Source organism: Jaculus jaculus, chromosome 13 (genome assembly GCF_020740685.1).
Source record: "Jaculus jaculus isolate mJacJac1 chromosome 13, mJacJac1.mat.Y.cur, whole genome shotgun sequence".
NCBI classification, from domain to species: Eukaryota; Metazoa; Chordata; class Mammalia; order Rodentia; family Dipodidae; genus Jaculus; species Jaculus jaculus.
In genome coordinates this window covers 38,746,519-38,773,923 of record NC_059114.1, presented here as the reverse complement: position 1 = coordinate 38,773,923, position 27,405 = coordinate 38,746,519, and the positions used below count along the sequence as shown (strand labels likewise).

General features: G+C 39.9%; 1 protein-coding gene across 4 annotated transcripts in view; it reads right to left on the bottom strand.

The window, feature by feature from the left end:
- Positions 1 to 27,405, bottom strand: part of Prelid2 (PRELI domain containing 2) — a 140,176-nt gene that overhangs the window by 57,886 nt on the left and 54,885 nt on the right. The window contains exon 6 of one of the 4 annotated variants that reach the window (XM_045133166.1): positions 16,419 to 16,535. The exons of the other annotated variants lie outside the window; for them this stretch is intronic. Within the exon in view, the coding sequence (XP_044989101.1) occupies positions 16,512 to 16,535 (24 nt within the window). The 3' untranslated portion in view covers positions 16,419 to 16,511. Of the gene's footprint in view, positions 1 to 16,418; positions 16,536 to 27,405 lie in introns of those variants that run through there. 4 annotated transcript variants of the gene reach the window in all.

Genomic DNA, 27,405 nt, shown 5'->3' with positions numbered 1-27,405 from the left:
AATAATAAATACAAGAGGAGTAAGACCACAACTCATACTGTATCTAAGGCCTGGGAGCACTTGTGACATTTACAAGACTACGGAGGTAAGGGCTGCATTCCATCCATCCGAAGGCTGTGCGGGAGAGTGTTAAGAGTGAAAGCCGGCTGAAGAAAGATGGGTGGATAAGTCTGGACTCTGTGTTTCACTACTTCTATGACATGAGTAAATTAATTTAACCCACATTTTTCACACAGTATGTGTCCAAAATATATATATAAGAAGGAAGCTGTGCAAGTAATTACTCATATATTGGGTATTTATTTAAGTCATCTGTCATAACTAAAATGTTCACAATTCACATCTTGTAGGGTGAAAATGTACACAACTATTGTATGATTAAGGAATTAACAAGTTCAGATGGATGAGCAGAGCAAATGCAGACCTGCTTGAGTTAATTAAACAATTATGATTTTTCTAAAGCAGGAAAGCATAACCCCCAGGCCAGATCGGCCCCATAGCCTGTTTTTGTGCAGCCCATAAGGCAGGAAGGTATTTTACTGTGTCCAATTTGATGACAAGGAACACTAACTTTGACCTTAATTCAGCTTTTAAATGTTCTCTCCCCCAAAAAGAAATTTCATTTTTCTGATTGATAAATTTGTATGCAAAAGCTATGCTTACTATGTTTTCTACAATATAGAATTTAACAAATGCAACAAAAGTCAAGTAAGTCACAGATAACAATGAAGTTAATTTTCTCATCAGCATCATTATTTTGAAAATTCAATGTGCAGGATGTGAGTTTTGGGGTTTTTTTGTTGTTGTTTGTTCTTTTAAGGCATATGCTATAATATAGTAGAAAAAAAGAGCCCTGGTACTAAAGGTTACATTAGGTAGTCATTCTACAAGTTCAATTCCTCCCTGCAAGCCCAGGCTAGATGTTGGAGTGGTAATTTTTCCTGGACTTTATTTTTAACTTTTGGAAACAAATGAATAAAGATTTAGCGTACTTGATATATTTATTTTTAGGAAACACTATTTTTTATTTGATTTGATTTCATAACTATGCAAAAATATTTAAATAATTCTTAAAATATTTCTGTATTTCTAAAGTCAAACCTGCAGAAGACATAAACTCTGGCTTCTTAAGATGTCCCATCTACCTTATTCTGTAAGATATATTTATATTACTCTTCCATCTTTTTGAAAATAGGTAGAGAGGCTGGAGATGGCTTAGCAGTTAAGGTGCTTGCCTGAGAAGCCTCAGGACCCATGTGCAACTATCCAGGTCCCACATAAGCCAGACATAGTGATGCAAACTCACAGTGCACATGCACACAAGAGGGCACCTGGAGTTTAACTGGAGTAGCTGGAGGCCCTGGTACACCAACTCTCTCTGTCTCCCTTGCCTCTCTTTCTCTCTTTTTCTCTCCCTCTCTCACATAAAAAAAGGTCAGTTTGGCTTGCCTCAAAAAAGAAAGCAAGAAAAGTGCACTTATTTTTCTACACATTGTTTATTTTTTGCTTAAAATTATATCTATATTTTATGATTCCCCCCCCCATTCCATGTTATAGCTCTTTGGTTTGCATTGTATGATTCAGCTAGTGCCCTTGTTCTCGATAGGTCTGTTGTTTCCAGTGTATGGGACCTTAACAGAGTATATCAAAAACATTTTTTTTTTCTAATTCTGGTAGGTCAGCTATAGCTTCTTGTAGAGCAGTTTTTGTTTTTGTTTTGTTCTTATACGTAGGGTCTCTCACTCTAGCTCAAGCTGACCTGGAATTCACCATGTAGTCTCAGGGTGGCCTTGAACTCATGGTGATCCTCCTACCTCTACCTCCCAAGTGCTGCGATTAAAGGTGTGCACAATCACACCCAGCTATTATAGAGCAATTTTTTAGGACAATTTTTAAATTGCCTGAATTTTGTGGGTGAGACCAAACAACTTATCTGGATGAAAATTACTTGTACTTTGGTATTCTAAATTTCTGATTACTTCTTTCACTCATCTTCCTACTAAGATGGTGGCCATTTTCTCTATTGCTAGAATTACTTCATGTATTCTGAATATCAATCTCATTACAATGACCTGGAAAATGCAATTCAAAGCACCTCATTTGTCAGCTACTATCATTCCAATTTACCACAAAATGATCCACTATAGCCCTTTGATTTTATTTTGCTCCTATTTATTTTACTGTGTGTACATTTGCACAAGTATATGTGTGTGGTACTGAGGATTGAACCCAGGGCCTCACACATGCTAAGCAAATACTTTACCACTGAGCTATATCCTCAGCCTTCCTTTTACTGTTTATTTTGAGACAAGGTCTCAATAAGTTACTTAAGCTGGCTTTGAGCTTATTTAGTAGCCCAGGCAGACCTTGAACTACAGTTCTTGTCCATAGCCATGCCACCCTGAATATGCCCAATCTCATCTGAACTACAATTCTCCTGTCTCAGGCTTCCAAGTAGCTATAGTCTTGAGCCACTAGCCCCAACCTGTTAGTTCTTTTTAACAAGCCATAGATTTCTGACCTGGTTTAGTATCAGGCATGAATTCCCTCCCACTGAGCAGGTCTCATATTCAATCAGGAAGGAGTTCATAACCCCATAACTTATGAGCCACTATTGCTTCAGTGTGTACCTCTTGCCAGCTAGTGATTTTGCAGTTTGTTCACACTGTTGGTGACTGTTATCCCCCCGCAGTTCACACAGTGCGTTCCAGCACCGTACAGCTGCCAGCAGAAAGATGGCTTCCATCTCGGTTCCAGCTTGATTTCGCAATGTCCTGGGACCACAGCCTGGGATGTCTTCAGCAATAAGGTCTTACCATCTAGATCTGGTGGGTAGCCAAGTAGTTTGGCAACGGCCTGCATTGTTCTGGGGGCCACTTGGACTTCCCTGACCAACAACTCATTGGGAGGACACTGTGCTATATTGTGTTTATGTACCACATCTTCATTATCTGTTCATCAATTAACAGGAATCCCAGCTGATTCCATTTTCAAAGTAAGAGACATAGAGATGTTGAACATTTTATTAGACACTTATTGACCATTTATAATATTGTCTTTAAGAACTTTTTGTTCAGTTTCCTGCCATTGATATGTAATAAGGCTACTGGTTTTTGTGTGTTGACTTTATATCTTGCCACTTTGCTAAAACTGTTTATCAACTCTGGGAGTTTTTTGGTGAAGTCTTTCCTACATACAAAATTGTGTCTTCTGTAAGTAAGGCTAGCTTGATTTCTTTCTAATTTCTACCTTTTATTTCTTTCTCTTGTCTCATTGTTCTAGCTAAGACTTGATGAGCATGGACACTCCTACCTTGGTCTAGAACTTAGTGGGAATGCTTCAAATTTTTCCCTCTTTAGTATGGCACTGGCTTTAGATCTGTTGTAGATAGTCCTTATTGTGTCAAGATATGACCCCTCCATCCCTAGTCTCTCCACATTTTTAAACATTTTTATTTAACATTTGAGAGAGAAACAGAGAGAGAAAGAGAGACAGAGAGAATGAGTGAGTATGGGCATGCCAACTCCTCATGCTATTGCAAACAAACTCTAGATGTATGTGCCACTTTGTGCATCTGGCTTTACATGGGAACTGGGGAATCAACCTGGGCTATCACACTATATAAAACAAGTGCCTTTAACTATTGAGCCATCTCTCCAGTCCCTCTCCAGTGTTTTTACTATGAAGAGATATTGTAGAATATTGTATTTTGTCTAAGGTCTTTCCTGCATTTATTGTAATTGTCATGTGATTTATGTCCTTAAGTTTATTTACATGATTATTATATTCATTGATTCCCAAATGTTGAACCAGCCCTGCATCTCTGGGATGAAACCTACTTCAAGGTGATTTTTTTGTTTGTTTGTATTTGTTTTTCAAGTTAGGGTCTCACTTTAGCCCAAGCTGACCTGAAATTCATCATGTAGTCTCAGGGTGGCCTTGAACTAACGGTGATCCTCCTACCTCTGCCTCCTGAGTGCTGGGATTAAAGGCATGTGCCACCATGCCCGGCTTTTTTGATAATTTTTATGTCTAAGTTCATCAGGAATATTGTTCTATAATGTTCTGTTCTGGTTGTGTCTGTTTGGTTTTGGTATTAGTGTAATACTGGCTTCAGAAAGGAGTCAAAGAATTCTTTCTTTTTTCAATTTTATGCAATAAGAGGTTTTCTGTCTTCTATAAATATCTGATGTAATTCAGTGAGTTCATCTGGGCCTAGGCTTCTGGAGGCCACAAGCTTTTATTGCTACTTCAATCTTGTTAGATGCTATAGTCCTATTATTTATCTCTTCCAGGTTTAACTTTGGTCGATCTTATGTGTCAAGAAATTCATCCACTTCTTCTAGATTTTCCTATTTGATAGAACATAATGTCCTTAAATTCTCTCAATTTCATTGGTATCTATTGTAACATCATCTTTCATCTCCTGTGTTAAATAGGGGCTTCTCTATATTTCTTTTGCTAATTTACTTGTTTAGATTTTTTCCAAAGGATCTGCTCTTTGTTTCATTAATTTTTGTTGACATTTCTAATTTTTTGGGCTCTGCCATAATCTTATTTCTTTCCACCTTGTACTTTGGTGTTTGTATTGTTCTTATTTTTCCAAAGCCTTCAGATGAATCAGTAATTATTTGGTATCTATTTTTGTAATATAGGCATTTAGAACTATAAACTTCCCCCTAAGACTGCCTTCATTGTGTCTCATAGGTTTGGTATGTTGTGTTTTTAATTCCATTCAGTTCTAACAATTTTTTACTTTGTTTCTTGATTTCTTCTATGACTCACCATTGTTCAATAATGTGCAATTCAATCTGAAAAGTTTTTTTTTTTTTTTGCTGTTGCTTCTCTTGTTGATTTCCAGCTTTATTATTTTATGGTTGATAGAATACAAGAAGTTATGTGAATTTTCCTAATATTGTGAAAATTTGCTTTGTGTCCTAAAAAATGATCCCTTAGAGAAGGTTCCATGAGCTTCTTCTGAGTACAATATGAATTCTGTAGAGTTTTGTTGTAATGTTCTGTAGCTGTCTGTTAGGTCCATTTGATGTATAGTGACATTTAGCTCCTCTACTTTTATATTTTCTGTTTAGACAATCTGTGTACTGACAACAGTAGGGAATTAAATTCATCCACTATTATTGTGTTGGGAATTATGTCTGACTCTTCTTGACTTGTTCCCTTGATGAATATAAAGTCTCTTCTTTACCTCTTATAATTTCTTTTGTTTTAAAGTCTACTTTGTCAAATACTAATATAGCCATACCTGCTTGCTTACTATTTCCACTTGCTTAAAATATTTTTTCTATCCGTTCACCCTAAGGTGGTGTCTGTGACAGTAAGCTGGGTTTCTTGAAGACAGCAAATGAATGGATTCAGTTTTCTCACCCAGCCTGTTGTTTGGTTTGGGAGTTGGTTTCATTGATGTTCTGATTTATTCTTGAAAAGTGTGAGTTAATCTCTGACATGTTGATGATTTTGTGGAATTTGGTGTTTTCTTGATCTTCATTTCCTTTAACAACTATTCTAGACTTACTGTTTTCCCCTCCTGTAGCCTCTCGAGTGGTTTATTTTTCTCTGCAGTGTAAAGTATTCCATCCAGTATTCTAAGTCTTAGTGCTGGCTTGGTGCTCATATATATTCATGCATCAAACTATTATCATGGAAAGTTTTTCTTTCACTTTCTATTATGAGGGATAATTTTGTTGTATATAGCAGCTTGGATGGGCAACTGTGGTCTTTCAATATTTGAAATACTCCATTCCAAGCCATTCTGGCTTTAAGATTTTTCCATTGAAAGAATCAGATACTATACTGATGGACTTACCCTTGCAAGTAACAAGCTATTTCTCTCTTGCAATGTTTTCAAGTATAATGTGTTGTGGGGAAATTTTTTCCTGGCCCTATCTATTGGCTGTTTTGTATGCCTCTTATACCTAAATGGGCCTCTCTTTCAAAAGGTTTGGAAATGTTTCCTTTTTTCTTTTCTTTCTTTTTGTTTTGGGGTTTTTTGTTTGTTTTCATTTTTAGGTATGGTCCCACTCTAGCCTAGTCTGACCTAGAACTCACTCAATAATTCCTGGCTGGCCTTGAATTCACAGCAATCCTCCCACTTCTGCCTCCCAAGTGCCAGGATTAAAGATGTGCACCATTACACCTAGTAAAAATTTGTTTGTTTGTTTGTTTGTATAATTTTCTTGAAGATATTTCTATGCCCTTGACCTGAAATTTTTCTTGTATGCCCATGATTCAAACATTTCAGCTTTTTATATTATCTCATATTTCTCTTATGTTCTATTCATATTTTCTTGAAATGTGTCATTGGTTTTGGCTTCCCAATCTATGTCCTCAGCTTTGCCCTCAAGTCCTGATAGTCTTCCCTCTAACTGATCTGCTCCTTTAGTGAGGCTTTCTTGGGAGTCTTTTATTAGTTGATTTTCTATTTCCATTAGGTTTTCCTTTAGCATCTCTGTATCTATGTTGTATTTCATTTTCCTTTCTCATTGCATTCAGTTGATTGCCCTCTTTGAATTCATCCAGGTGTCCACTGAGTGCTTTAGCTGATTCTTGTGCATTTCATTCAGCCACCGATACATGTCTTCTTTAAATGTGTTGTACCTGTTTAGCATAACTGTGTTTTGCAATTATTTTTCTGGCATTTCCTCAAAGTAGTTCTCCTTGGAAAGTCCAACTATGGGACTAGGCATTCTTAAGATAACGTGCCTTCTTTGGTTTCTTGTGTTATTTGTTTTGTGTTTAAGGCTTACCCATTTGGAGATAACCCCTTAGACTTTCCAAGAATATACCAAAAGCAGCTCCAGTGGGGCCTGATCTCCCTTGATATGGCAGGTGTCTGACCTTCCCATTTTATTTTAAATTTTGTTTATTTTTATTTATTTTTTGAGAGTGACAGACAGATGGAGAAAGAGGCAGAGAGAGAGAGACAGAGAAGGAATGGATGTGCCAGGGCCTCCAGCCACTACAAATGAACTCCAGACATGTGCACCCCCTTGTGAATCTGGCTAACATGGGTTCTGGGGAATTGAGCCTTGAACGGGGGTCCTTAGGCTTCATAGGCAAGTGCTTAACCGCTAAGCCATCTCTCCAGCCCCCTATTTTATTTTAAATATCCAATTGATTTGACTCTATCCTAGGAAATGATATGCAGGGGGGAGGGATTCTCATTATTTCCCACAGTCCCTCAGCTAGCAAGTGAGAGTCCTAGACACTATCTTTTGTCAATGCTCTTTCAACACATTTTTATGCTATACAGCTGGGTTCTCAATGACTAACTTTGGCAAAATAAATAAATACATAACAAATAAATTCATTGTACAATGTATACATATGCAGTGATAAAACTAACCTTGTTTAACCACAAATGCAACACTGTATATTCAAAGGTACAATCCAACTATTGGTAACAAGCAATAAAACATGACTTGAAATGAAATGAAACTGGTTTTACTCAGAAGATACTTCAAAATCTGGAAAATAACATATATAATTTAAATAGAAAATATTTATTTTTATTATTTTTATTTATTTATGTGAGAAAGAGAGGGAGAGGGAGAAAGAGGCAGAGGGAGAGAATGGGCATGTCAAGACCTCCAGCCGTGGCAAACAAACTCCAGATGCATGTGCCACCTTGTGCATCTGACTTCCATGGGTCCTAGAGTTGAACCTGGATCCTTTGGCTTTGCAGGCAAGTGCCTTAACCACTAAGCCATCTCTCCAGTCCAAAAATAATTTTTTAAAAAGGTCATACTGCCCCTCCCCAAAACTCTAGGGTCACTGAATAGTCTGAGGGAAGAGCTGCGACAAAGCTTGAGCCTACAGGGCCAGAACCCTATGCACCCCCTGTAGCATTTTACCTTCTTTTTTCTGGGGCAAAAACATCCAACCAGAAGCAACTTATGGAAGGGGAGGGTTTATTTCTGGTTTACAATTTAGAGGGGAAGCTTTGTCATAGCAGAGAAAAGCAACCAACTCTTAACATCACATATCCACAGCAGAGAAAGGACAGTAAGTGAGAGATGGTGCTGAACACAAAGTAGACTGGACTCATCAACCCTAAGGTCCACCTCCAAAATCACACCTACTCAAACAAGCCTCCACCTCTCAAATGCTCTGCCACACCTGGGTACTAAGTAGGAAGTTTAATCACAAACACTTGAGGCTGTGAGGGACATTTACATTCAAGCCACCAAATCCCTGTGAACAGAAAATAAGGGGACTGTGGGAGGCCAAGTTAGTCTCCTCCCCAGGGCTACCAATGAGGCAGTGGGAATCTTCAGCAAGGGCTCTCATCCTGCCCTCCCCTACACAGCACTGAAGAACACAAGGGAAGAGCACCAAGGAGGAAACTGCTCACTCACAGCAGTTGTACCAGGAACTCAACCATAAAGACACCTGGTCTAAACACAAGAGGAGCAATGCAGTCCCCAAATCTAGTGTAATAGGCTTGAACTGGAATTGTAAGCTGCTTTCAGTTTGTTTCATGAAACAGCTTAAGGACAGAAAGAATTTAAAACCATGCCACAAAAGAGGAAATACTGGCTGGTGAGGTGTTTTCATCTAATGTACCACCATCACACTTTGTCTTTTGTTACTACTGTTGCTTCTATTGTTCATTTCTGATTATCTTTTAATTACATTTTTAATTGACTTAAAAAGTAGCAGGTGCACTTAAGGCATTTTCACAGAGTTAAGTTTGGCTGACCTTCCCTCTACCTCATCTTTCCCCCATTCTCCATGCTCAAGCTCTTCTTATCCTCAGCACTCTCCCTTCCATAATCACATATGTTCCATTACTCTCCCACATCTCTCCCTAAAAGTTTCTTTTTTCTTCATAGGCTCATTTCTAGCTTCTTGGCTATTCCCACGTAAATATACATACATAAAAATTAGAAGCTAGGAAAGACATATGAGTCAGAGCATACTATTTGCCTTTCTGAGCCTAGGTTAGTTCAACTTAATATATTTTCCAATTCCATCCATTTCAATGGAAAATTGAGAAAATATGTTTCCATGTTAGTTCCCTAATTTCTTTCATGTAGAAACTGTTGGACCTGGGTCTAGGCATCTATTGAAAGCACTAGGCCAAAAGTCAATTGCCTTTCCAAAAGGGAGACAGAGCTGAATTAAAAGCCTGATATTGTCTGCCCAGAAGGGCTGATATAAGTACCCTTTCTACTCATTTCCAAAAACATCTACAGTTTTTCTTTCATAGCACGTACTACTCAGACATTATGCTTTGTTTCTATTTTATATTTATTATAGAGTAGAAAGTGAGTAACTATAAGAATTTTTCCTGACTTGCCCATCTCACTTACCCTAAGGTATAACCCTGTGTCTGGCACATTTTCACTGATAATTGCTGACTTGCTGAATAAACCTACATGAATGAAGCAATACCTTAGAAACATTTTCTCAGTCCTAAAACAAATTCTGGTGGCAAGTTCAATATGCTCATAGTCTTTGCCAGCTTCAATTCTGTTCACTATTCATAACACCTTTCACACAGCAACCCTAGTTGCATGCTGGTGCGTTGTTCTTAAGGTGGCTCTTGAGGAGCACCAGTCCAACAAGAGCACGTGAGCAGCACAAAGTGTCATGTGCTGTGCATAAGTGCATGTCCCAAAAGCCAAGGGCATGGCTAACAGAACAAAACCGGTATACTCGCTTAGAAATATGTCCTCTGCTACTGTACAGATACAGTAGCTCCCCCGCCTTTCTCATGTCATGTCACCAGTAGTGTTCAAGACCCACCTGCATTCAGGACCATGACTTTATGCAGAGGGGCAGGTTGAGAACTACCTAATCCTAGGGGCATAACTCGCTTGGCAGGTGTCATAGATTTCTGTATCCATGAAGATAACTTAAAGACAGACGTGAGTGGTGTCTTATTCTAACAAAATCAACATGTAATGTCAACTTCCAATGACAGGAAGTGAAGAATTTCAGGAAAGGGTAGCTGGAGGAGACTCTATCAGGACAATAGTCCTCACAGAGTTGAGGAGAGATATGTCCATTCGTTAAGACAATAGATCAGATCTGTCTTCCTTTCACAACTCTATGTCATCCTTGAAATGGAAACTCACTTCCTTCTCCTAACTTCAAGGACAGGTCATTACTTTTCTCTGTCTTCCCTGACCATCTGAAGATAGAGAGAGAATGATAATAGCAATGTGTTATTTGTAATCTTTGGCTAAAAGAAGGGCTACATACATCAAATTCTCCCTCAATTAATAGCATTTATCCCATTTAACCTATGCTGACTTCACTCTCTGTTGGAGAATCTGTTCTTCTTTTTCAGAAGGCAGTGAGACCAGAGGAGATAAACTACCCCTCACACTTCAGCCAATCCACAGCTGAAACCACAGAGGAATTGCGGGGACGAGCAAGAGTGCTGCTTCCATGGTGAACCTGACAATCAGCACCAGGGTGAAGGAGACAGACCCTGAGGATACTCAACACTTGCCAAAGCAGAGATCCAGAGGCCCCTAACAGCTCATCACTGAAGTAGACTTAAAACTCACCCACTACAGCTAAGGAAACTTTGCAGAACAGGGGGTGGAAAGATTGTAAGAGCCACAAGTCGAGACATCATGCCCAGAGGCACTGCCTCCAAAACCTGACTGCTGCTCCCATAACACATAACCCATAATCCCATGGAGAATACCTGCAATCCTACTAAGGAGGGTCCACAGCAGAATGGAGTAAGAAGGAAAGAAAAAGAGGTATCAATATATGATGAATCCATACAAAACATGTTGCTTAATAAATAAATTTTAAAATTCAAAACTAAATAAATAAAATATTCTTTTAAATCCTTCCATCCTTTCTTTCTTCCTTGATTTGGAGATAGAGTACTGGAGGTTAGGAAGTTGAAGGTGCCAGTGGTCATTTGTACTAATTGCTAGGACCAAACAGTCACCAAGAAGCAAATGAAAGGAGAAAGGGCATATTTTTGGCTTGTAGTTCCATTGGATAGCCTACCATGGTTGGGAAGGCATGGCAGCAGAAGCTGGGGTCAGATGGTCACAGTGAGTGCGTAGTCAGGAAGAAGGGAATGATGAATGATTACTCATGCTAAGCCCACTTTCTCCTTATTGTTCAGTTCAGGACTCTAGCCCTGTCTTCCACAGTTAAGGTGAGGCTTATCAACTCAATTAGCTTAATCTAGAAAATATGTCACCAGCATGACTAAAGATTTGTCTCTAAGGTGATTCTAGATTAATCAAGTTGACAATGGAAATGAACATCAAGCCATTTCACCAGAATATGGAGAGAGTCTATCTATAATGAGAAAGAACCAAGATTACCAAACAGATGACTGACAGATCAGACAGTGCTGAATCCAGGTTCAACTGTCTGAGGAGTCCAAGGACCACTCCAGCTGTGTCCCACTGCTGTGGATTAGGCCGTCCTTTTTGTTGTTGTCAATTCAGTTACAGTAGGTTTCTATGATTCCAACCAAAAGACTCTCATTATTTAATAACCAAAAATAGTTATTATAAGGATTAAGTTAGAAATAAAATGAAAGCTACAATTATCCACAAAAAATTGCTAATTGAGGAACATAATTTACCCATTAGTTGGCATTCACTATGAAATCTGCTTCCTGTAATTGCACAAGCCCCAATAAGTACTGAGTAAATATTACACAGTGATATTTTTTAAGCTTCTATATGACCAAAATCACTGCCTCATCATGCTTAGTTCACTGTCTTGCTTTGTTTTGTTTTTTACACAGTTCTCAAGTTTTAGTTTCTGCTTATTGGGGCTGGGAAACTTGTTTTTAATAATAAGCTTTATGGGCTATGTAGTACTCATTCACTATTTCTAACAGTCACAATTCCTTTTAGTAAAAAAGATGGCCAAAAGAGAAAGCGTATGACTCAAAGGAAGTCTGTTAGTCCTGCTATCATGGTTCAACTATGCATGTCAAGAACAATGAGACAAGAAAGCTTATAAAAAAGATGGAGCCCAATCCAACAGCTGTGGTGATAGGACCACCCACCAGTGACGATGCACTGCCCTAGATTACTGCGGTTCCTGCCAATTCCTAAGTCTGCTCCCCTCGCCATGCACTGAGCATGTACACCATAGATCTCCTGCCAAGAAATTCTTCTGGGCTGTAAATGGTCAAATTTATGTGCCTTGTTTCACCCAAAGGATTCTCCATGATTCACAAAGCATCATCTTCAGGTTTTGATTCAGCTTTCTATAACAATTTAAGTTTTTCCAACAATGGCAAGCACTTTAGTGATGGCAATAATAGTGGTGTTTGTATGAGGAATGTTTTCATGTTTGTAGATCTCACATGCATAAGTTTGATTAGCGGGTGGTCCCAGCCCCTGAGGTTGCTGACAGGCAGAAGCACTTACACCGAGTGCCTTCCTCACCTTCCTTCACATGTCTGCTCACAAGGAATCCGAAGATCACTATATTTCTCCCCCTGTGTTTGGGGAAATCCTCTACAAGAACTTCCTCTTTGACATCCCAAAGATCCTGGACCTCTGGGTGCTCTTTAGAAAAGACAATTCAATGCTGCTCCAGAAGGTGTTAGGAAGCATCGCTATCCAGCAGCCAAGTTACTATCAACAATGTGGCTGAAACCATTCCCACCATCCCTCAGATCTTCAGCAATCACCTCAAGCACTGTGGATTGCAAGGGGATGGGGCACACTACCACACCCTAGAAACTTGAGGGGAGAGGCCAGCTAACCCCCAACAACATGTCTCTCCTGGAATTAAAAGGCACTGTTCTCTACGTGTGTGGTCCATGCACTGCACTCCTACCCATTTTCTGAAGTCTCCATTATACACTTGAGGGAACTGAGGTCATCTTATTCAAATAATGCTCATAAGAGCCACAGTCAGCAGAATGTGGTAGATGTAGAACTGGCATCACGTGTCCAACATTCTTCCTCTGAACCAATACAGCCCTTTTCCTTGGGTATGAGAACTACCCATATTGGCTATTCAGCCTGAGAAGAAGCAGGGATCACACACAAAATCACCTGTGCCCTCAATGATGATGTGCCATGATCCTCCCAGATAATCACCAAGTGACCTGGCAACCAGCTATAAAATGAATAGCACAGTGAGATAACTGAGAGAATTAATTGATCCATTTTATTTTCAGAATTTTGCCTCAGACTGCTCTCTGCCACTAACATTCTTTCAGTATTGAAATATATACTTTTATTTTTGTGAAATAATAACATCTTCATAAAATATTTGTCTTTTATTTCAATAGCATGAAAGCTTATGATTTAAAGACTATTTTGCATAAATATTTTGTTGGCTATTTTTATGATGGTTATATGGAAAGAATTGTTTGAATTTCTTGCAAATGATACCTCAATGCTGTTGTATTTCATTTCATTTCTTTCTTTTTTTTTTTTTTTTTTTTTTGGTTTTTTGATGTCGGGGGTCTTGGTCTAACCCAGACTAACCTGGTGACCTTGAATTCACTATGTAGTCTCAGGGTGGCCTCAAACTAACAACAATCCTCCTGCCTCTGTCTCCCCAGTGCTGGGATTAAAGGTGTGTGCCACCACGCCTGTCTTTGTATTTCTTGAAAGGTATTGGCTACAATAAGTGTTGTAGTTGTAGTTGTCATACCCCCTCCATGCATTTATAGAAATTTTTAGGATTACACTGATCAACTTGTTAATATCCATTTTAACAGGATCTTGGGTGTAAGGAGATGGCTCAGTGGTTGAAGATACTTGCTTGCAAAGTCTGTCAGCCCACATTCAATTCCCCATCCATCCATACAGAGCCAGACATTTGAGCTCCTGTGCACCAATACACACACATAAGTAAATTTTTTGAATACATAAAACAGATCTTTTCCCTCTGTGCTCTTATGTAGGTTTTTATTTTCAAATCCTCCTTTGTTCTTTCATATTTTCTGTATTAGTTTCTTCTTCATCATTGTAATCAACTACCCAAGAGAAGCAACTTAAGGAGACTATAACCAAAGAATGGATGATTGGTATTAATAAAAACCAAAATACGACAGAAAAAAAAAAACTAGACTAGCCATTAAAAGGAACAAATGTTCAAGTCTTATAGACCTCCCCATTTAATTCTGAGTGTGGATTACTGATCTGAGGTAGTACAATCACAGCTAGCAGTAACCAGATCAAAGGACTCTAGCTTTTGCTAACTATAAATAAAATGCTATGGGTATCTTCAGGACATTGGGCCAATGCCACCTTCACTTTACAATATCTACAAAACTAGATTCAGGCCAGTTCAGATCATCATCCCTTTTGATGAACAACTTTGGAATTAAACTCTGCATAATCTTAGTAGTGATCCTATTCATCTGCAGGCCTTGTCTACTTAACTGCTGTCTTAATTTTATCTCCTCCTATTTACAGTCAATCTACCTTCAGATGATCCTTCTACAATCTAATCTCATCTATTTGGGTCCCCCTGATCCACCTCCAAGGCCTGAAAGTTAACAAGAGTGCAGAGCCTAACTCCTCCCGTGTTCCATTTCATCTGGAATCATCTCCTAAGAGATTTGAGGGTCTCAACTCTTCAGGAGGAATTTGAAGTAGTCAGACAAGCATTAGCAGGATTGGAGGTCATTGAGGATAGACACTAACCTAATGATTAGCTTTGGACCCCGGCTGAGGAGATGCCTCAGCTGCTAACAGTGCTTGTTGCATAAGCATAAAGGTCGGAGGTCAGATTTTCTCTGAGTTCAATTCTCTACCACTCACATCAACAGCTGGGCATGGTCATGCAGACCTGTAATCACAGTCCTGTGGGAAACAGAGATCAGAAAATCTCTGGGGCTCACAGTCTGACCAAAAATGGCAGTTCAGTGAATGACTCCATCCTCCATCTGAAGGAAACATGCAGATGAGAGACAGAGGAAGACATTAATGTTTTCCTCTTGCCTCTGCACATTTGCACATGGGGTGCACATATCTACAAACATACACACACACACACACACACACACACACACACACACACACGTCATGTCACACCACATACTATACACACACATACACACACCAGGAGCACAAAAGTTTATCTAACTGGGCTTATCAATGATCACCTGACAAAGGTACCACTCCTCACCTATAGATGTGCTAAGGAGGTGAAAAGAACGTCACCCCCTTGATGAGATACTAAACTGTAATGAGATACCTGCACAAGCCCCTCCTGCAGGAAGCCACTTGCAGATCTTAAGCCAGCCCACTTTTCTGTGTTCCAGCACAAAAAGTGTTCTCCCTTCCTATCTCTTCCTTGGATCCTGACCCAAATCCTAAGCATGCTTGCTCACTTTAGGTTTTCTCACTTCTCTGAAAGCACCTCCCCTCTACCCCATGCAGCTGCTTTGAGACCTCTATTACTAAACCTGCCTATTTTCTGGATCTTAACTGGATCTTAACTCAAAAGGCATGACTTTCTGTCTTCCTTGTTCCAGCAGCTGCCCAGATTTACAACTTGCTCACCCTGTTGTTTTTCTCACAAAAACTAATAAAACTGTCCTTAAGCTTTGAAAAGGATGAAAAAAAAAAAAGATCCAGTTTTCCTAGAACTTGGGGGCACAGATAATAGCTATTGACTCTGGAAACATTATCTAGTATGGGTAATGCATGTAGACATCAACACTGGCAGAAAGGCCACCTCCATAGCACAAGGAGACACAACTCATCCCAAAGGAAGAGATTTCTTCTTCATTCTGTACCAGCAAGCCACCAGTGGTGAGAACATTCTGCTTGCTTCTCAGCTCTCCAGGTGTCAGTGACGTGCACAGCAATGGTGACCCAGCACCCGCCAGTCTTGTGGTTGGGTCTAAAGGCTACATAGATGACACAGAGGAGGCAGGTGCCAGCAGCCCACCTGGCTCTTAGAGAGTAAACACTCTTTATTTTGGTGGTACATTTTTATTATTATTAGTTAGTACACACTGTGTATACAACTATGTTGGTACCATCATTAGCCTCCTCCCTGTCCTCTTTCTCCAGCTTCAGGCAGTGGATCATCTCCTCAAAGGCTTGGCGCTGTTCCTGGACCAAATGTTGCTACTTTTATCAAGCATCTCTCCACCCTTCTTCTTCTCTTTCTTGCTGGATGGCTATGTTCTGGGAAAATTCTTCCTCCTCCTTCTTTCCCTTGTTATGTTGTTCACATTCTTTAGTGTCTCTTCTTAACAATTTTTCCTTGAGTCCTTCCACTCTGGGAAATAATCTGCTTTAATTTCTTGGCTATTTTTCTCTTGAGGAATGGTAGCTGACTTATAATCCTGATATATGAGGAGTTTCTCTGTATATTTGTCATACAGGACAAAGACTTGTTCAATATTCGCTGGCTGACAGTAAATGGATACCATCCACATGATCTCAGCTCCAGAGCAGAGGTAGAGATGTGATGGAGGAGTGTTATTCAACTCTGCTTTCCCAAGTTGTGAAAGAATCCCAGCTTGGGTATTAGGTGAGAGGCTGACATCTTCATGGTTTGCAATATTGGGATTAACATGTGGTTTGGAGCTCCACCTGTAGTTTTTTTTAAAGAAGGGTATGTTCTGATTTGGTACAAGAAGAATCTCAGATCAGAATACCAGGGTTTGCCTGGGTCACTGAAGCCAAAAGACACGTGTTCAGTATGAAAGACATCAGACATTACAGACAGCCTCATGGGAACCCCAAGATTCTATCAGCTGTTGACAGAATGCAAGTAGAATGATGCCACAAAGCATGCAGGAACAAAAGGCTTAAGGTGCTGACCTTCCTCACAGTCTAATGATGATGTATTAGTACATATTAGATGTGTAATTACTGTCCTTGAAGAGAAAGGAAGGTGACATCTAAGTTGCTCTGTAAACATTTCTGTTGATCTGATTTGTGAACTGGAGGCTGCTTCCAGGACAAAAGGTAGAGTTAAACAGCTCTTTTTGTAGGTACATGCTTACATATCTTCAATGCTAAACCTGTCAGCTTTTCTGGATTCTGTCTAAGAAAGTTTAACTTTCTTTTCCCCATATGTATCTCTTCCTTGGATATCAAACAATGCCCTTGCCCTCACTCTGAAGGCTTTCTCAATATTTTCTCTGAAGACTCCCACCCCTGCCAACACAGCTTCTTGCCAACCTCCATTGCTAAACATGTCTGATTTGTGGACTCTAAATCAAAAGGCCTGATTTTCACCCTTCCTTTTATCCATATTCCTCCTTCCAGTAGTGACTACGACTTACATCTTGCTTGCCCTGTTGTTTTCTCTCAAACTCTAATAAAATGACCCTTGAGCTTACTTCTGGTGTGCTTTTAAATTCTCTTAGCAACAAGACTAAGAACCTATAAAGGAAACCCAAGCTCCCTGGTAGCATATATCTTGCTCAGTTCATTATTCAACACACAAAAGAACCTGATACATTGCATCACAGGGTACCTAAAAGCGCTCCAGTTCTGTGCTCAGCATGTTTCTCCCCCATCCTATTCTTCTATTGCTTTTACAGCATGTCTCTGAGAGTTACCATTATTGTTGAACGCACCAATACATCATTTCTTATATGAGTGCAACACAATTTATGCATTTTCCTACTAATATCCATTTGGGATGCTTCCAATATAAAGTTTTCCAAGCTGTGTGTGTGAGTGTGGGTATGTGTATATGTGTGTATGTGTTTGCATTTCTCCTAAAAGGGAAAATTGCAAGATAAAAGGTAGAATGCTTGATTTTTATCTACAAGTCCCAAGCTTTCTTCCAAACTAGACATGTTAACCTTTGTTCTGCCTAAGTGACCTAACTGAATTTCTACCCTCTGTCTTTGGGAACAGGATGCCTACATGCCAGAAGTTCCACTTCAAGCAGGCTAGCCAAAAACACATGATGTATCCATGCAAAATATGTTGGTAATAATAATAAATATTTTTTTAAAAAATCAGTCAGCTCCAAATTGAGGTAACAATGACCACAAAATAACCTGTAGCTTCTTATAATCTAATTGTCATACTATGACACACCTCCCAACTGATAAGCACCAGAACATAACAGGGGTGATGGCTACATTCCAGAAGTCTCCAGTGATTCCAGAAGAGTTGTTTGTTTTTCTTCTTCTTCTTCAGTGTTTTAAGTTTTAACTTTTCATTGTACAAGTCTTTGAATCCCTTGGGTAGGTTTATTCACAGGTATTTTTATAGAAATTTGTGAATGGAATTTAAAAATCCACTAGAAAACTCTTAGACCTATAAACACTTTGAGCAAAGTAGCAGAATACAAAATCAACATACAAAATCAGTAGCTTTCCTACATGCTAACAGCATGGTGAGAAAGAAACAAGAAAAACAATTAAAACCAGTGATCTCTTTCGTTTCAATACCTACTGGAGCATCAACAATGATAGCACGGTATATGCTAAGATTAGATGTACAACAGATTCAGGCTGGGTAAGAATAGGAGTTAGTAACAAGACAGGCTTCCCGCTCCCACCACTGCTCTTCAACATAGTATTAGAAGTCCTAGCCCAAGCAATAAGACAGGAGAAAGATATGAAAGGGATGTAAACTGGAAAGGAAGAAGTCAAACTAGCCCTATTTGCAAATGACATGATCCAATACATAAGTGAGAAAAGACTATGAAAAAACTGCTAAAGGTGATAAATTCCTTTAGCAAAGTGTCAGTATACAAAATCAACACACAGACTGGGTGTGATGGCACACACCTTTAACCCCAGCACTTGGGAGGCAGCAGTAGGAGAATTGCTGTGAGTTCAAGGCCACCCTGACACAACATAGTGAATTTCAGGTCAGCCTGAGCTAGAGCAAGACCCTACCTTGGAAAACCTAAAATAAATAAATAAAAATTTCAAAATCAACACACAAAAATCAGTAGCCTTCCTAGATGCAAAAGACAGATACACAGAAAAAGAACTCAGGAAGGCTGTCCCATTTTTCAATATCCACACAAAAAAAAAAAAAAATCCTTGGAATAACACAAACCAAGGAAATGAAAGAACTATATACTATAAAACACTCAAGAAAAAAAATCAAAGAGGAAATGAGAAGATGGAAGGACCACCCATCTATATAGGTAGAATTAATATTGTGAAAATGGTAATTCTATGAAAAGCACTATACAGATTCAATGCAATACCAATAAAAATTCCAGCATTATTCTTCACAGAAAAAAAAAGATCTAAAAATTCATATTGGATGGCAGAAGGCTCAGGATATCTAAAAATATCCTCAGCAAAATAAGCACCTCTGGAGGTATCATTGTACCCAATCTAAAGCTATACTACAAACCCATAGTAACAAAAACAGCATGGTACTAGCATTAAAAAAAAAAAAAAGATATATAGACATGGAACACAACTGAAGACCCAGCCCTTAGTTCAAGTAACTACAGCTACTTGATCTTTGACAAAAGAGCGAACAATGTACACTGGAGAAAAGATGCATCTTCAACAAATGATGGCCAAATTGGATAAATACATGTACAAAAAGAAACTAGACATACTCTTTTCACCATACATAAAACCATACATAAAACATAAAACAGATGAAAAATCTCAATATAATACCTGAAACTCTCAAATTACTGCATGAAAAAAATACAGGGAACTCTCCACCATATAATAGAGGGAAAAGACTTCCTGAACAATATCCTAGTATTCCAGGATATTAAACTCACTCAACCAGTAGGATATCATAAAGCTAAAATGTTTTGGTACTGACAAATACACCATAAACAGACCAACAGACTACCCACAGAATGGGAGAAAATCTTTACCAGCTATACTACTGACAGCAGCCTAATATCTAGAACCTATACAGAACTCAAAAACCTAAGCAATAAATAATGTTAAACAATCCACTCAAAGAACTGAGCAAAGAAAGTGAGTAAGCAAGCCAGAGCTCCCAGTTCCTTCCCCACTTACCAGTTCCCTGATCCTTGTACCCAGCTCCTAGCTTGGGGCTACCTGGACCCTGTGTGTTTTCTGCCTCCCTGATTGGCTTGCCTCTGGGTCCCCAACTTCTGGATCCTCGGCTTCAGAGGCACACAGAGTAAGTCACGGCTCCTGGTTCCTTCCCCACCTCCCAGTTCCCTGGTCCTGATACTCCTGCTGCTGATTTGGGGTGGCCTGGTCCCTCCATGTGTGCTGTCTTTTGCCCCAGCTTCCTGATTGACTGGCCATGGGTCATTAAATCCCTTTCCCCTAAGCCACAAGTTGCACCAGCCCCTGAGGGAGCTGGCCTCTTGCCCTTGGCTTCCCAGCTTCACACTCCTGATTCTCTAACTCCTGGCTCCCCTATGCTGAAGAGTGCACACAAGTAGAGTGAGTAAGCCAGAGTCCCAGTTCCATCTCACATTTCACCAGGTATCTTTAATGTATTTGCAATCTGCACATCTGCAGTTATAACCCCATCCTACTCCAATCTGGCTCACCTTTAAAACAGAACAGTCACTAAAGATCCTACAAGGACAAATACTTGCTTCTTCCTTAACAAATAAGACTTTTACTTCAAGATGTGTAGACCACAATGCAAAAACAGTCAGAAAACTCAGCAATCTCCACCAAGGATGCCTACTCCCACAATGGAAGCCTCCAATAAAATAGAAAAACAACAGAAGTTGAATCCCAATATGAAACACAAGTTATGTGAGCCTAATAAAGAGAACTGCTGAACTGGAAGCACATTATAAAAAAAAAAAAATCACATAATTGAAATTGAACAGAATCATCTCTTAGAGAGTTCAGTTTTTGACACTAAGCTTAACTTAATTGAAGAAAACCAGAGAAGCCTCAAAAGAGCAGTAAATGAATTGACGGTGAATCAACAAATAGAGGATCTTAATAATCATCTGATTAACCTTAACAAATACATGCTCAAATGTAAGATGATTTCCAGGAAGCATCAAGAAAATCCAGCTTTGAATTGAAATTGAACTTCAAAAAAGAGATGAACATGATGGGAAAAAAAGACAGAAAACAAAAATCAAATGGAGCTATTAGAAACCGCTCTAGAATACAACAAAAGCTATATACAAAGCACCTAAAGCCAAAATGATGCATAATGGGGAAAAATTCACGGAGTTCCATTTAGATCAGGAACTTGACAGAGGTGCTCTTTTTCACCACTGCTCTTCAACATACTACTAAAAGTCCTAGCCTAAGCAATAAGACAGGAGATGGAAATAAAAGGGATACAAATTAGGGCTGAAGAGATGGCTTAGCAGTTAAGCACTTGCCTCTGAAGCCTAAGGACCCTGGTCCAAGGCTCGATTCCCCAGGACCCATGTTAGTCAGGTGCACAAGGGGGCATACATGTCAGGAGTTTGTTTGCAGTGGCTGGAGGCCCTGGCACACCCATTATCTCTCTCTCTCTCTATCTGCCTCTTTCTCGGGCTGTTGCTCTTCAATAAATAAATAAATAAAAATAAAATGAAAAAACTTTTAAAGGGATACAAATAATATGCAAGAAGCCAAATTAGCCCTATTTGTAGATGATGTGATCCTATAAATAAGTGACCCAAAAATCTCCATCTCAAAACTTCTAAAGGTAATTAATTCCAGCAAAATGGCAGGATACAAAATCAAACACAAAAATCAGTAGCCTTTCTATATGCGAAGGACAAATATACAGAGAAAGAAATCAATGAGGCTGTTCCATTTTCAATATCCACCAAAATAACAATCAAATACTATTCAATAACACAAATCAAGGACATGAAAGACCTATATAATGAAAACATAAAAGCATTCAAGAAAGAAATTGAGGAGGACTTGAACAGATGAAAAGATCTCCCATGCTCCTAGATAGGTAGAATTAAGATTGTGAAAATGGCAATTCTATCAAAAGCAATATACAAATTCAATGCAATACCAATAAAAAATTCCAGTATCATTCTTCATAGAGATAGGAAATGATCTCAAAGTTCATATGGGATAGAAGCAGGCCTCAGATAGCCAAACATACCCTCAGCAAAAGAAACACCTCTGGAAGTATCACTATACCCAGTCTAAAGCTATATTACAAAGCCATAGTAACAAAAACAGCATGGTACTGGCATAAAAACAGAAACATAGACCAATGGAACAGAACTGAAGACCCATACCATAGGTCAAGTATCTATAGCTACTTTATCTTTAACAAAGATGACAGTAGAGTAGATTGGAGAAGAGACAGCATCTTCAACAAACAGTGCTGAACAAACTGGAAAACCACATGTAGAAAAATGAAACTAGACCCACTCATCTCACCATACACAAAAATCAACTCCACATGGATTAAAGACCTCAACAGAAGACCTGAAGCCCTTCAACTACTGGAAGAAAAATTATGAGGAATTCTCCATGATATATGAATGGGGAAAAGCTTTCTGAACAATACCCCAGTAGCCCAAGAAATTAAATAATTTCTCAACTAATGAGATCTCATGAAGCTAAAAAGCTTTTGCACAAACATACCATAAGCAGAAACAATCCACAGAATGGGAGAAAATTTTCACCAGCTATACTGACAGAGGCCTAATATCTAGAATCTACAAAAAAAAAAAATAATAATAATAATCAAACAACCCACTCAAAAAATGGAATAGGGAACTGAATATGGAGTTCTCAGAGGAAGAAATACAAATGGCTAACATGCACATAAGAAAATGTTCACATCCCTAACTATCAGTGAAATGTAAATTAAAACAACAAGATTACACTATTCCAGTAAGAATGGTAATCACTACAAAATCACTGCAAAAAAAAAAAGATAACAAATGATGAAGATATGTGGAAAGAGGAACTCTCATTCATTGTTGGTGGGAATGCAAACTTGCACAACCACTATATAAATAAATATGGAGATTCCTGAAAAGGATAAACACAGAGCTACTAACAGACTCAGTTATTCCCTTACTGAGCATCTACCCTAAATGTTCCACATTTCACTACAGAGATATTTGCTGAACCATGTTTATAGCTGCTCAATTCATAATAGCTAAGAACTGGAGTCAAATCAGATGCCCATCATTGGATGAACGGACAACAAGGTTATGGTACATATATACAATGGAATTCTACTCAGCAGTAAGAAGAAACAATACAACAAAATTTGTAGGAAAATGGATGGACTTAGAACAGATCACACTCAGGAAATCCACACAATCACAGAAAGACAAAGCCAAATGTTCTCACTGATCTGCAGTTCCTAACTAGATCAGCATGAGTTGCTGACATACTGGATAGGCAGCTCTATATGGAAAGGTTTGGGGGGCAGGGAGACAGGAGGGGAAAGGTGGGGAGAAATAAACACAAACCTAAATCCAAAATAAACTGGTACCATAGAAACCTCTCTCCTTGAAGGTAGACTAAAAGATATACCTCTCAATTGGAGTATAAGGGTAGCACCCAAAAAGAAGGGCCCTGAAGAGGGTGGGATGAAGCCTAACCTTAAAACATTTAGGCTCCAACCTGTAACCTGCAGTACCATAAACAGGTGCTATCCACATCAAGCTGTTGATTGGAGAGACGTATGAGGTCCCCAAAACAAGACAGGCTTCTTCTGTCAAAGTACTTGGTTATCCACCTGAGGTAAAATGTAAGACCCTATTGCTGAAGAAACCATATGCTGCCAACACAGAACACTTGAGAGACTGGGCTAGAATCCAGAAGAGAACATGTCCCAGTTAGCCCAGTCTAGTGCTGAAAAGGGCTACAAAACCATCATGACAAGAAGTACATACCAGTGTAATGGTGGCACACAGCCTTGGTGGGTAACTGATGCCTTTCTGATTAGCTAAAAGATCTGTTCAATGCAAAGGAACCCATATCTAGAACTGGGAACCCAGTCTGAATCCTATGGAGACAAAGACTTTTTATGCTCTCCAATGTCAAGCTCCACTATTCTATGGCTAAAACAGGGGCTACAGCCATGAAAATCCCTAAACTTCCGGGCATTGGTGGTGCATGCTTTTGATCTCAGCACTTTGAAGGCAGAAGTAGGAGAATCACTGAGAGTTTGAGGCCACCCTGAGACTATATAGTGAGTTCCAGGTCAGCCTAGACTAGTGTGAAACCTACTTCGGAAAAAAAAAAAAAAAAAACTCCCTAAAGTAATAGCATTTATTCAATTTAATCGATGCTGACTTCATTCTCTGTTGGAGAATCTGTTTTTCTTTTTCAGAAGGTAGCAAGACATGAGGAAATAAACCACCCCTCGCATCTCAGTCAAGTCCCAGGTGAAACCACAGAGGAAGTGGGCAGACAAGCAAGAATGCTGCTTCCATGGTGAGCCTGACAACTCCAGGGTGAAGGAGACAGACGCTGAGAATACTCAACACATACCAAAGCAGAAATCCAAAAGCTCCTGAGAGCTCATCTCTGAAGTAGACTAAAAAAACACACACACCAAGGCTCGGGGAATTTTGCCTAAGAGGGGGGTAGAAAGAATGTAAGAGCCACAGGTTGGGATGTCATGCCAAGAGGCCCTGCCTACCTCCAATGACTGGCTGCTGCTCCTATAATGCCTAACCCACAACCCCATGGGGAATACTAGCAACCCCACTGAGGAGGGGCCCCTGCAGAATGGGAGTATTGAAGGGGGAAAAGATGCTACTAACACTTGATATATCCATACAAAGTATATCCTTAATAAAAGAAAAACAATGGGGCAGAGAACTTAATAGAAAATTTTCAAAGGAAGAAATATAAATGGCTAATACCTAAGAAAATATTCAATATACTTAGTCATCAGGGAAAGGCAAACTAAAACAACTATGAGATTCCACCTTTCTACAGAAAGGAGGACAATCATTAAAATATCAAAAGACAGTAACTATTGGCAAGGATGCAGGGAAAGAGGAACCTTCATTCACTGCTGGTGGGAATGCAAACTTGTACAACAACTATAAAAATCAACATGGTGACTTCCGGTTAAGATGGTGGCATAGGAACCACACCAAAGCAGCCTAGGGGAGAAAGATCAAAAATAAATAAATAAATTTAAAAAGCCAGAAAAATACACTCTCCTACTGAAAAGTGAGGTGTATAAGAAATTACCAACAGCAGCAGAGAAGTAGGAAAGACCAAGAGTGTCTAGAGACCACAGAAGCAGACAGAAGCAGCTCCAGCAGCTGTGGCACCAGGTCTGTGGGGCCACAGCCACCAGACTCAGCTTGAGCTGCAGGAAAAGCCAGGTGAGGGGATTCTCCACTCATACTGCAGCTACTTGCAAACTCAAGAAACATGAAGGGAGGGCAGGAGGGAAGAAGGGAGGAGCGGCTAGTGAGAAAGAGGATCACGTGGATCACTGGGAGAAGTAGAGCCATCAACCACAGCCTCTCCTCCTTCACTGCCAGCACAAGCACCAGCAAGCACCAGAGAACTGGGAAAGGGAGCTCACCTACACAGCACCCAGCACCGGTGAACAAGGCAATGATCCTGCAACCCAGCCAGCCTACCTGAACCCGCAGCTCAGTAAACAGGGACCCAAGCAGGAGTGCAACATAACTGAGACCAAAACCATCCCAAAAGGTAACTGGGATTACACCATGTCAGCACCTGTCAAATAAGCCTGGTAAATAGGCTTGAATCAGAAGTACTAATTGTACCTTCCATGGCAGGATTTATAATATGTTAAGTCTAATGGATGGTCAGATTTTCCATTCTTAAATAACCTACATTTGGGGCTTGTTATTTGTTGCTTACTGATTTATAGTGAGTTTGTTGCCTCTTCTGTTGTTCATTAGGGAAAGGTCTCACTTGGTCACAAGATGACTTGGAAACCTCAACAGACCAGAAATCTTAGCCTCCTAGTTGACAGGATTAGGGGTGTGCGGCACCACATATCCTAAGAAATTGTGACTTTGGTAGAGGATCTGGTTGTCATTAATACCTTCTCGTACATAAATACTCTATGCTGTTTTTCATTGAATGAGTACATTGTCTAAATTTTAGACTCTGCCTCTAGTTTGTTCCACTTAGCCTACTTGAGTACTCTCATAGCAAGCAAGCCCAACATCTAGGGTCATTTCTGTAGATACTCTGAGAGTATTAAGAGCCAACCTAGCACGTTAAGCTCCTACCCTGATGATATAAAACATCAGACTTATTGATACATCTACTAATATTGCAGCTAATTAGAAAATACAAGCATTAAATTAATAGCACATGCAAAAATATGTACATTATAACACAAGAAACACCAAAAATCAAGACAATATAAATCCACTAAAAAGTATTAATGCATCAGAAATGAGCTCCAGTGAGAATGATTTAGAGGAAATGCCAGAGAAAGATTTCAAAAGAATGATTATAAATATGCTCAAGGACTTCCAGTTAAAATGGCAGCATAGGTACCATGCCAAAGCAGCCTAGGGGGGAAAAAGACCAAAAGAACTCAGCAAAATACACACTTTTACTAAAAAGTGAGGTGTAAAGGAAATTGAAACAGTAGTGGAGAAGTAGGAGAGATCCAGAGCATCCAGAGCCTGCACAGGCCAGCAAAAGCAGCCCCAGTAGCTCTGCCAACCACGGTGGCAGCGCACCAGAAAGCCGCCAGGCTCAGCTCAAGCCGCAGGAAAAGCCAGGTGAGGGGAGCTTCCGCTCAAACCATAACTCTCCACAACTCAAAAAACGTGAAGGGAGAACGACAGTGAGCAACAGAGGAGCAGATCACAAGGTAGAAGAACATGTGGAACAGCAAGAGAAATAGAACAGCTACAGCAGCCTCCCCTCCCCCACCATTTGTGCCCAGCTCCAGCGAACAGAGCAGCGATCCCAGGACCCGGCCATGCCAACTTGAGCCAAAAGCAGGAGCAGAGTCCAGTAGCAATATCAGCAGCTCCGGCACTGGTAACAGCGGACCCAGCAGCAGCAGCAGATCCAGTAGCGGCAGCAGCGGCAGACCCACCACCAGCAGCTTCAGCAGCAGTGGTGACTCCAGCACTGGCAGCTGCAGCAGCAGCAGCAGAGGCAGCAGCAGCAGTAGACCCAGCAGCAGCAGCTTCAGCAGCAGTGGTGACAAGCCCAGCAGAGGCAGCTGTAGCAGCAGCAGTTCCAGCAGTGGAGGTGCTGATCTGCAGTGCCACACTTGCCAGGCTCGGTTTGCCCCACAGGAAAAGCCAGTGCACAGCTCCAGAAATCAGAACCGCAACCCGACAACCCAGGCAGCAACTTGACTGAGACCAATATCATACAAGGTAACTAGGATTGCAAGAGGGAAGGGTCTCACTCGGTCACAAGCTGACTTGGATCCCTCAATAGACCAGAAATCTTAACCTCTTTGTTGATAGAGGATCTGGTTGTTGTAATAACTACTCTTGCATACATACTTGGGGCTGTTTTTAATAGAATGGGTACAGTGTTTAGTTAAATTTTAGAATCTACCTGTCCTTTATTCACACAGCCAACTTGAATACGCCCCTAGCAAA